General features: G+C 47.9%; 1 protein-coding gene across 2 annotated transcripts in view; it reads left to right on the forward strand.

Moving 5' to 3' along the window:
- The first annotated feature begins 469 nt into the window (after positions 1 to 469).
- ccdc102a (coiled-coil domain containing 102A) overlaps positions 470 to 11,998 on the forward strand; it is a 25,745-nt gene continuing 14,216 nt past the window's right edge. For both annotated transcript variants that reach the window (XM_056608034.1, XM_056608033.1), the window contains exons 1-5: positions 470 to 835; positions 1,574 to 2,008; positions 6,111 to 6,343; positions 6,740 to 6,848; positions 11,631 to 11,747. In XM_056608034.1, coding sequence (XP_056464009.1) covers positions 470 to 835; positions 1,574 to 2,008; positions 6,111 to 6,343; positions 6,740 to 6,848; positions 11,631 to 11,747 — 1,260 coding nt within the window. The remainder of the gene's footprint in view (positions 836 to 1,573; positions 2,009 to 6,110; positions 6,344 to 6,739; positions 6,849 to 11,630; positions 11,748 to 11,998) is intronic.

An 11,998-nucleotide genomic window follows, 5' to 3' on the forward strand; every position in this document is an offset into this window, starting at 1 on the left:
GGAACATGCTATCTGGTACTGACCTTCCTGGTCTATCACTGCTCCTAGATGTTGCATGTCTTAGAGAGATAGAGACCCAGTTTGCATTGTGTGAGCAGCTTGAACTGAAATTCCTCAAATGTCTGGGCCCAGTTACCTGTTTGTGTGTTGTAATGTATTCTGGTGGCTACATTTCTCTGTGTTCTATTGAATTTCCTCCACTTAACCAAGAGCAGACAACGCAGCCTTTCATGCGTTATGTCATGTCTACCCTCGGAGATCACTCGCCACGCTCTCACTCGGATGACTTGAGTTAACTCACATGTTCTGTTTTTCTTCAGGTGTTTGTGAGCAAGACTGAAGATGCTCCCCTGAATTAAGGACAGCCCCCTCTCCTCCCCTCCACCTCCCCCCTCCTTCCTGCTGAACGCCGCCCCTCACCCCCCACCCCCACCCCCCCCCCCTGGTCAGTGTGCCCTTCCCCCCCATCATGAACCACACGCCCAGCCCCCACCACCTGTCAGAGAGCGGTAAGTCGGTCAGCGCAGGGCTCCTGTGCGGCCTGGGCCTGGGGCCCGACCGAGGGGTCCGCTCGCCCGACAGCCTGGCGCACACCCCCAGCCCCAACGGGGGCACGCCGAGCTCCAGCCCGCCGCTGCTGCTGTCCCCGGGCTTCGGGGGCCTCAGCCTGGGCTCCCTGGGGCCCATGGGGGACCTGGCGGGGGCCGACTGGGAGAGCCGCGAGGAGCTGAGGCTGCGGGAGCTGGAGGAGGCGCGCGCCCGCGCCGCCCAGATGGAGAAGACCATGCGCTGGTGGTCGGACTGCACGGCCAACTGGAGGGAGAAGTGGAGCAAGGTGGGGTGTGGATGGAGCATAGCATGTGGCGTTCTGGTGGATGCAGCGGGGCACTGACAGAGCTCGAGTGAATAGAGAGCTGGACCAGTCCGCACACAGGGGGATTTCTTGGCAGTCGTTAAGGGATGGGGCGGCCGAACCGTAATGACTTAAACTAACACACTCCCAGGCACATACACCCAAATCTACATTTTTCCAACCAAGGCTTCAATTGCGGCGCTCGCCATTACCTTAGAAACACTCTGTAGCCTGATCCTGTGTTTGGGTTTAAATGGTTGCCAGTTCAGCCCTGTGGTTGTAAGTGTACTTTTCGGTGATGCGTACCTTTTGCACTTTCGGGTGTGTATCGAAATGACTCGTAAGCAGTTTTTCTCGCATTTTTATAGCCTTCTATTAAATTATCTCTTTTTACAGTTTTGAACACTGAGGTACATTTTAGTTGAAGTGGTAGTTCAGTTTATTTTATTACACACATGGTAGTGATACACAAAACTGGTGTAGATTCAGACCTTTCATAGTATCCTGACCTTGTATAAAAAATAACCACCACCTCAAACATATTGCTTTTATAAATCACCTACATTCCATCCCAGAGGGCCAAAATCTGGATTGGTGAGCAACTGGGTTGCAGATTTCCAGCTCTCTGGGATGGAATGCAAGTGATTTATCAACAGGGTTGCTTACCAATCAATGTTAGCTTAGCAATAGCTAACCCCCAGCATGCTGTGTTGTGGTCAGGTGCGAGCCGAGCGCAACCGGGCACGTGACGAGGTGCGGCAGCTGCGCCAGCGGCTGGACGCCCTGACCAAGGAGCTGAGCAGCGCGCGGCGCGAGCGCCAGGAGCTGGCCGCCGACAACGAGGTCCTGCGCCAAGAGGCCCTCCGCCTGCGCGAAGACCCCGTCTCCTCCTCCTCCCCTCTCCCGACTCCTCCTTCTCCTTCGCAAGCGCCCGCCGCCTCCTCCTCCTCCTCGCCCGCCGCCTCCTCCTCCTCCTCGCCGTCCCGCGCCCCGGCCCACGCCGCCTCGTCGTCGCAGCCCTCCTCCCCGGCCGCCCGCTCCTGCTCCTCGTCCGTCTCCGCCCAGAGCCTCGCCGACGGGAAGGAGGGCCCGCCGAGGTCCCCGGAGCCGGAGCCCGTGAGGGACGTGGACGCGGAGAACCTGTGCACGGCCAAGGTGGGTCCCGCGGTGAGGAGCGCCGCGGGGCGGGGTCTGGGATCCCGGAGCCAGCGGGACGCTGCAGCCTCTGTAGCTCAAGGGAAGGGCTTCTTGTTAAGTAGCTTCCGGGCTAAAGTGTTTGGTTAATGGGGGTTAGCGGTCCACAACGAGGCGGGAGAATGTTCCGAAGCACTGATTGGCTGACGAGCGGAGGCGTATCTTGTTATAAAGAAATAATTAGTTTTGGTATTTTAAAAGAGCTCTCTTCGCAGGAACCTGGCTAAAAATATATAGATAAATGGAATAAATGTATAGTATAGTAAATGTCAAAGTATATAAACATGTACCATTATCCACACAGAACCCATTTTTCTGAAAGAATAAAACATATGTTCACTGTGATTATGAAGTAACACTAGGCCTGCAGCGGATTCGAATTGTATCCGAATCCGTTCGGTTCGTTTACCACAGTTCGGAGCATTCTGGAGATCCGAGGATTTCGGTTTAATGAAGGCATTGCCTTATGTAGCGTATTTTGCCTACTGTAGCCTACGTCCGATACAAAAGGGTGTTTAGGACCCAGCGGAATGCATTCTCTCCAGTGCTGCCCGAGCCAATGAGGTAGCTGTAATAGGTTGTTTTCTGAAGTTCAAGCGCACGATTCCTATATATAATTGATACAATTATATTCTAAATATACGGGAGATAAATACAAACGGGTGATAAGCGGGATAACGGCCTTCGAGGTCGACCGGTTCGATGGAAATAATGGACAGGTAGAGGCAACTCTGGCTTCATGCTGCGCTCGTCGCCAGAGTTCTAAACCTCGTCGGCCGTTATCCCTTACATGTTACACTCAGTGCACCATGTTTTCAAATGCATTTAGGGGAACATTTATTGCACAAACAAGCCTTGCAAGTTATCTGATTGCAGTCAATTAACACATTGCAAATAGCCTGTGGGTCTCATTCATTTTTGTGTTTCTCCCCCAAACCCTCCGTCAAAAAAAAGTCCGCCTTTTTACTACCACGGACATGATCCTAATCCGAACCGTATCCGAAACCGAGGCCCAAAACGGTTATCTGAACCGAACCGTGGACACACTGATCCGTTTCACCCCTAAGTAACACGCAATGTTAGTTCATATTCACTGTGAACTTAAGATACTACATGCACGCATGCATTTTGGATGGTATCTCGGCACTGTTGAAAGCAGGCCAAGGGACAACCCATAGGACTGAATTCATTGTGTGTGTGTGTTTGTGTAGTGAGGGGCAATGCATGCTTTGTGTATTTTCACACCTTTCTATCTAACTACACACTCACATAGCCTCTGGTTCAGTTGGCACCTGGCAAGTGCCAAAAATAGAATTCCCCATGTCCCCCTCTCACACACACACACACACACACACACACACACACACACACACACACACACACACACACACACACACACACACTGTACCCCTAGGGGAGCTGAGATGCAGTGGTACTTAGTCTCTATCAAGCTGTTTTTGCCAGACCTACTAACAGAGATACAGGGATACTACACCCCTGTTCTCCAGCAGTCGGAAAAACTACCGTTTGTGCTTCGGTGGCTTTCCCCCATGTGCAGTTTGGGGAGGACGGATTCATTAGGTGAAGAATGTATAGAAGACCGGGTAGTCGAGTCGAGTCGTTATCCAAAACTAATGTTCTGGGTTCGATCCCCAAAAGTCTGAAATCTACCTCTAGGGCACCCCTACCTGCTTGTTAATGGCATGAATGTCACGTTTTAAAACGGAGTGGCTTCATTGTAAGTCGGACCACAGCCTCTGCTAAACTAATAGTAAATCGATGGCCAACTGCCAGTGTCTGTTTCATGAACCCAGTTCTCCGACGGCAGATGAAGCCTTCCTCAGGACTGTGGGAGAAGAATTATTGCACGCAGAACTAATACACAGATTGTTTAATAAATTGCGGATCTCGTCTCTTCTCGTAAAACATCCCCCATTTGCGGTTCATCATGGTGACTGTCTGGCAGCACCTTAACCAATAGGATTAAAGTTCGGTCAAACTGGCATAAATCTTGTTGAAATCCAATTTTTTGGTCGAAATAGGATTCATAACTGGGCCTAACACGGTGCCGTAGTCGTAAATCTGTCGACTGAACGCCCCGAACACTAGCTCAGGAGAATATGTCTGAGATGTGTTTGTTAGCATGCAACGTTTTCGGAGGAAAGACATGGCTAAGACACCGATCTGCATGCCCACTCTATTTCTATTGCATCCCGTCGTCCTGTTGGCGCAGCAACAACAGCAATGCTATACGTTGTTCTGGATATAATAAGCTCCTAGACATACAGACAAGTAGACATGCACCATGGTGAATAGGATTCGATACACTTCATTAAACCCTTGAAGGGGGATTGAGACCACAAGCTTGAGACAGTAGGGAGGGAGGACAGAAACACGTGTCTGAGAGCTGGTGTACTGCTGGACTTTTGGGATACGGGATGGTGTGTGTTCTGCCACGCCTAGCTGGTGCTCGGAGAGGTTCACTTCCTGGCCAACACACGTGACGCAACACACACATGAACAAAGCTTTGAGAAAAGCGTCTGAATACACAGGCATTACCATGTAGCAGACCACAACAGTCAACCAGGGCCGTGCAAGCGGGCCAGAACACCGTTTGCTTTTGTTTGGGGTGTATATATCGCGGTAATGCCCAACATCTGCTCCATCAGCCTTTCCTATTGTCCCTGGAACGGTACAAAAAAAAGATGCATATCGTATTTGCTTCTAACTGAGCCCAGATTTTCATTGGGCTGGGCAAACATTTGCTATTGATTTTGGGAATAAAGCCACTTACTTCCTTAAGACAAAAGACAGACAACCCAGCCAGACTGTTCTCTCAACCCTTTGAGTGTGAGCTACGATAAGGCTAGTCGGATGTAGTCTGTAGTGTGTGCTTTAAAACCCGAGCACAATAACCCAAGCAGCTCTCGTAAACACACAAAGCAGGCACATGAATGCAAGAGTGTGCAAAGTGGATGCTCACACACAAACACACAAATAAACAGTCCTTAAAATAATATGTTCACCTCATAATGAGTATGTTGCTGCAAAATGCCTTGAAATACAGAGCAGCCTCACTGCCCATCACTCTTGACCTTCATGCAGCCCCGGCCTGGTTTCCTTGGTAACGCACCCGCAAGCACACACACACACAGACACACACACACACGCGCGCGCACACACACACACACACACACACACACACACACACACACACACACACACACACACACACACACACACACACACACACACACACACACACACACACACTTGCGTACACACACACACACACACACACACTCACATACTCACTCACATACTCACACACACACACACACACACTCACACACACACACACACACACACACACACACACACACACACACACACACACACACACACACACACACACACACACACACACACACACACACACACACACACACACACACACAATCACCCAGACAGAATGGACTGTTTGAAGTTCCCCCTGATTTTTCCTTTGTAATAGCCGGGGAGGTCTCTGAAGGAATGCCAAACTACGGCCGTTTCCTGTCTCCCTCCATTTTTCTGTCATGCTCACACAAGTAGAGACACATGTGGCCAGCTGAGCCATGCGTTGGACACACACTCCCTCTGCTGGCCGTTAGTGGTGACTGCTAAATATTGTACAGGGCTTATTTTGACTGTTTTGATTGAACGTGAACTATGCCTGTTTTGATATGGTTGTCAACTATGCATATGACCTTATGGGATATCCTACACTGACCAAGAAACTATCCCATGCATGCTTGAAATGTTGCAAAATGGAGGTACCTAGTTAATGAATAGGGTCTGCCTAATGAATTAGGACTTTTGTACGCTACTGTATTAACTATATTTGACCCGGATGTAGGAAGCATGGTCGCAGTTGAGCCACAGTCATGGATTCTGCTGTTTTTGAGAGATAGAGATCATTACTTACATTGAAAATGACATTTTGGCATGAGTTTTAACATTGGATACAAAAACATAACAAACCCTCCTCTTTACTTCATACCCCTCCTCCTCCTCTTATAGGACCTTGAACTATTAGAGTCGTCGGAGTCCCGGGACCACCCTCGCTCCTCCTCCTCATCCTCCACGTCGACGCCGGTGGCGTTGGCGGCGGCGGGGGGGCCGGCGGTACGCCAGGACCGCAGCAGGCAGCAGCTGTGGGAGGAGATCTCCTGCGCCGAGGAGGACACCGGAAAGCTGACCGCCCTGCAGCTACGCCTGGACGAATCCCAGAAGGTCCTGGTGAAGGAGAGAGAGTAAGGAGACGGAGTGTCTGTGTCGGTGTGTTGTGTTGTTGTGAGGGAGACGGACGGAAAGGTTGTGATTTAAGTGGAAGGCCGGGGGAAGCAATATGATGACTGACACTTAGGTTTTTAAGGTTCACAATAAATCAATCCAAGTAGCATCTGCTCTGACACGCGTCTGACTCAATAGCGACCTCTTTGGTCACAGAATGCTACTGCAAGATGATGTGAAAGGTCATTCATATATTCCCTGTAGAAAATGCACCCTTGGCAAGCATCTGTGGACACCCACGCGGAAAACTGTCAGCATTAAATCTATTCCATCAGCGTCGTCGAGCCAAACGTTTTGAGACACCCAGAGGTTTTTAACAACGCGACCGCTAATGCTAATTCTGCCCGCTCTCCCAGGGATAAGCTGACTGTGAGTAAGAGCATCCAGCGTCTGGAGGGAGAGCTGAGCCAGTGGAAGCTGAAGTACGAGGAGCTGAACAAGAGCAAGCAGGAGGCCCAGAAACAGGTGGGACTTTTTCTCAATGGCTATTCCTGATATTACATGTCTTTTATTAATCCAAGTCAAAGTCAAAAAGTACAGGACAGCGTTATTTAACTCAAGGTGAATAAAGAGACCCATTTTATCCATATTTATCTTATTTATATATGCTTTCTTTTGTACAAAGAATATATATTAGTCAGTCATAGAAAAAATGCTCAAATAAATGTGGACGAAGTCGACACTTGAGGTAGAAATTATTGACAGCATGTGCCTCATTATGGAACCTATACTGACGATAAGTTAAATGTAGATATGATGTAGTCCACAATATTGATTTCAATGAATATGGTGCATTCTGTAGGTCAAGTAAGAAAGAAAGTTAGACTTTTTCTAGACGCTTTTTCTTTATTTTATTCATTATTTTCTGCAAGCAACAACAAACAAACACCAAAAATGCATTCAATAAATAATGTATTGGAATTTAGCAGATTCATTAGATTGGATGCGCTGCAGTTAATGCATACCAAGTGCGGCTCCTACTGTGGATGGTGTTGTGCTTGTGGGGATTCATACTTTATCACAAAACATTCATTATTAATGCCATGTATAACATTATTCATAGAAACTGTTTGTGTTATTCATGTTCCGATAATATAGAAAACCAACAACACTGCCGAATAAATTTGCCTTAACAAGCCTTCCTACATGATCATTAATTCCAATACTCTGCCGGGATTCATTTATCAAATACCCATTTGCTATTTCCAGCATTGTAATCGTTCTTGTTTGTCTGTGAGTGTTTGGACTATGACCTCAAACATAACAAACTACTCTAGGAAAGAACGTTGTTTCCAACGGTACTAGAACTGAAAATAGTGCAGTTCCTGCCACCACCTCTAGATGGGGTCATCGTTATCTTTGGAAACAAGACACAAGCCAAGAGATCATTTATAAAGGTGTGAGAGGGCCTGCTGACATTCCCCATAATTTCTTGTCTGAACATTCCCAAGGGCCTTTACCATTGGCTGTATATCATTTGCTGTGCATCAACCTGCAGTATCCGAGCAATGGCAGCCAGACACACATTTCTCCATCTGTGTCGTGCTGTTCAGAAGATTAGTTTGTGTCCAGGCAGGGCCAAGATAAACAGAGTTTAGTGTACGGCAAAGAAATCAAGATGTCATAGAAGATACATATTCATTTTCGGGCTTGGTCCGCCATTAAACTTCATGTGGAGGGTTGCCATACAAACGTCACAGGCTCAGTGGCTAAACAAGCCGCGAGGGACGGTGTGTGTGTGTGTGTGTGTGTGTGTGTGTGTGTGTGTGTGTGTGTGTGTGTGTGTGTGTGTGTGTGTGTGTGTGTGTGTGTGTGTGTGTGTGTGTGTGTGTGTGTGTGTGTGTGTGTGTGGGGGGGAGGCGGGGGGCTTGTTCGCTGTGTTTCTAGGTTGCACGCAGCGTCTGGAAAAGGGTAGAAAGGCTGAGCCGCAAAAAAAACAACCTTCTCTGATCTCTCACGCCGCAGTAGTCCTACATAGAGAAAACAGCAGCCACCATGACAAGCCTTTAAGAAGTGGCCATCTGGAGCAGATTCTCTCGTCTACGACGATCTCGAATTTGCATAACAAATCATGTCCAAATACGTTTTACAGATGTCTAAGTTCCCATTAGCAGCGCCCGCGCCCCAGTTAAAGGACCTAAATGAAGTTGTAATTGCTTGAGAAAACAGAGGCACTGAAGGAAAAACTTTGATAACGAGCTGTGTGTTTTTAGCCCGGTTGTTGTTTTTCCACCGTCCACATTTAGGGGAATTATGGTTTGCCATCAACAGATGCCTTAACAGGAGGCTCAACATTTAAAATATTACTACGGTACTTTAATTATTGGATGGATCGTGTTGTTATGGTGCGGAGCTGATGGGTTGTGCTTGACTGACACCTGTCGTACTCTGGGTGGGTGCTTTGTGTACTGGCTTTCCTTGCTTGTCTGTCGTGGATGTCCCCGCCTCCTCTCCTCTCTATCCACCTCCTACGTTTGCTCTGGCACTAGTGACAGATAATCTCATTACATCTTTCCTTGTTTTTGATTAAACCTGCCACACATGCCATTGTACGAAGAGTCAACAGACCCGATTTCTGAGATGTGTGTTGTCCTTGCCCACCCACCTGTTTGTGAAGCAGGGTTTCATCCTGGCGGTAAGCCAAGAGCATCGCTGGAAACCAATCTTGATCTCCATTGATCTGCTGCTATCCCCAAAATGTTTTCTGTATTCTTCTAAGCGATTCCCGGAATTAATCTGGGCCTTTTCCTCTTGGAAGTGTTTTGCAATGGCTGTATTTTCAGTCGAATACACCGTTGTCGGCTCCACTTCAAGCAATTAATGTAAGCCATTGTGTAAGTGTTTCTGCGGTTTACCTTTCCCACAAGGGAGTATATCTGGCCAGCCGCTCTGTCACTTACAGCCCAGCCACTTACTGTTCAGTGCCTCCAAGAGCAGCAGAGACACATCATAGCCGTGGGGCCGTAACAAGTCACAATTAATTCCGGCGCGCAAACACATTTTTCCACGTTTATTGGTGTTCTTTGCAATCAGGAATTCTTTATTGCCAAGATAAACCAGTGATTCAAGGAGAATACAACAGTAGGAAATACAAAAGTAAAGTAAAATAAAAAAAACAGGGACACTGTAAAGGCAAGTTATTCACTCGGTGGAGAGAATATGTGTGTCTAATTTGTTCTCATGTGACCTGTAGACAGTGGTTACTCGCTCACATTAATCAGCTGAACTGCCTCTGCGCGATGCCTCTATTTTAGAAATTTCTCGTTAATTACTTTTCCATCCAAAAAGTATTTCTTTGCTTTTCCTCCACGCTCGCCAACGGCTGTTTGGTTGTCTGGCAACCGTCCGGCTTTGTATAAATTAGCTTCTGCCTCACTTTGATCTCTCTCCCTGACTGCCACTTAGAATTCAATGACACCCCATTGATTAGCTAAATAAAGGCTGCCGCCCCCATGGGTCCAACATGCCGACTGCTCAGGTCTCCGGACGGACGCCTTGTCTGTAAAAGTCAGGCATCCCCTACGGGCAACAACCCCATTGTGACTGACCCATTGTTATTCTCTCTGCAAAGTGTGGGATGAGAGGAGTGGCAACAAGCATGGCCACTTCGATTGGATGCAAGCGAGTCCATGCATGCGCCTAGCCTTGTGAATCTATATTTATATTAGGGGCCCACAAAAACAGCTTTTTCCTCTTTCTTTCCTGAGAACTGTGTGTCTTTGGTACACATTGTAGAAGAACTCGCTGGGATTCAAGGTCAATGTCATTTGCGTCAGTACAGAGTGTTCCAGGGTCTGATTTCATAAAGTGAATAGTACTCAAACACAAAAAGGGTTTCAGGGAGTAGAATTTGAGATTGAGGTGTTATTAAGGCATTATGCATGGCAATAAACATAAAATTGGCCTCGTCAAATATTTTCCAGCTGACTGCATGGCTGGTTTATGAGAAAAGGGGTTTGAAAGTCATCTTTTGAAGGGATGGCGCTTCAAAAGGGAGTAGGGCTTCTGAACACCAGGTGGTTTTAAAAAAAGCTGATCAGAAATACATCACCACACTTACCTCAGATTTTGCCCTCTGCATCTTTCACACAGAACTTCACAGATTCACACACTCACACCATGAAGAGCGGAGCTATTTTCTTTTTTTTCTTTTATCCCTGGTCCTGTTGCTTGCTCATTGCTTTTGTTTTTTTCACAGATGTACCTTCAGAGATAAGAGCCAGTAATACCAAATACCCAGGACTTGAAAGCCCTGGGGTAGTAGACACACACATGCCCACACAAATACACACATGCTCCCACACCCACACACACATGTGCAAATATGCACGCGCGCACACACGCATAAATCATTGGTGGAGACAAATAACGTTTTAGTCTCTTGTAAAGATCTTGTAGGGACATGAGAACACACACACACACACACCGCAGTCATTAATGGACAAACAAGCATGTTTTAGTCATTAGTATGGATCTTGTAAATGTCGTGTTGGCATTGCTCCACCACATTGGGGCAGTGATTGGACGCAGAAAGAGAGAGTGAGAGGGAGATGGAGAGAGAGAGAGGTGGAGATGGGATCAACAGAGGGAATCTTAGAGGTCCGTGTCTTGAAGATGGAGCAGGTTTAATGAAGGTCAGCCAGAAGGGAGGAGGAGAATGGACAGAAAGAAAGAGTTGGGAGGAGAGGTAGATGGGATAGTGTGCGGTATCTTTTGATGTGAAAGGGGCCACCAAAACCGCTCCCGGTGCCATTTATATCAAGAACAAATGTATTTATAGTTCACATTAAGAAATGAGAATATAGAACTCTGGATCTTTTAAATCAAATTGTACAATGCGGCAAAATTGGATTGCTTTTCAGTCGTCCTACCCTGCGATGCAGACATACTATGCATTTATTTGAACTAAATGGATTTGGGACACACAAGCAGCACCTCCTCCATATAAGACATGATTTCTGGGTGTACTTACTGTGAGTTTTTGCCCCCTCTCCCCTTCCTCCCCTAACAACCCCACACAAACCCAACCCAACTACCACCACTACATCAAACCATCCACCGCCCCAACCACACCCAACCACCACCGCGTCTACACCCAAACCCAACCACCACCCCCACCCCACCACCATGACCACCCAAACCCCACCACCTCGACCACCCAAACCTAACCAACACCCCCAACCCCACCACCACCACCACCCAAACCCACCCACCAACCCCTGCCCCTTCCTCGGCCTCCCTCTGCAGCTGAACCTGCTGAAGGAGCTCCACCAGGACGAACTAGGCCGCATCTCAGAGGACCTGGAGGATGAGCTGGGGGCGCGCACCAGCATGGACAAGAAGCTGGCTGATCTAAGGGCTGAGGTGAGTCTCCGACAGCCCTCAGCTGATCGCTGATAGAAACTTCACTCTTAACCCGGGCAAAGTATGACAAGAGGTGCACTGCAAAAAGGGGGGGGGGGATTTGTCAATCTTGACAGTGAAATGATTTTGAAATGCCGGCCATTATTTGACGCGCTAAGAGCCGTGCACTCTCTCTGACCCGTTCCGCTCGCGAGCTAAACAGGAACCGCAGTGTCAGCAGTTCTGCATGAGGTGAAACGGCAATTTGTTAC

The sequence above is a fragment of the Gadus chalcogrammus genome, chromosome 14, assembly GCF_026213295.1.
Source record: "Gadus chalcogrammus isolate NIFS_2021 chromosome 14, NIFS_Gcha_1.0, whole genome shotgun sequence".
Lineage (NCBI taxonomy): Eukaryota > Metazoa > Chordata > Actinopteri > Gadiformes > Gadidae > Gadus > Gadus chalcogrammus.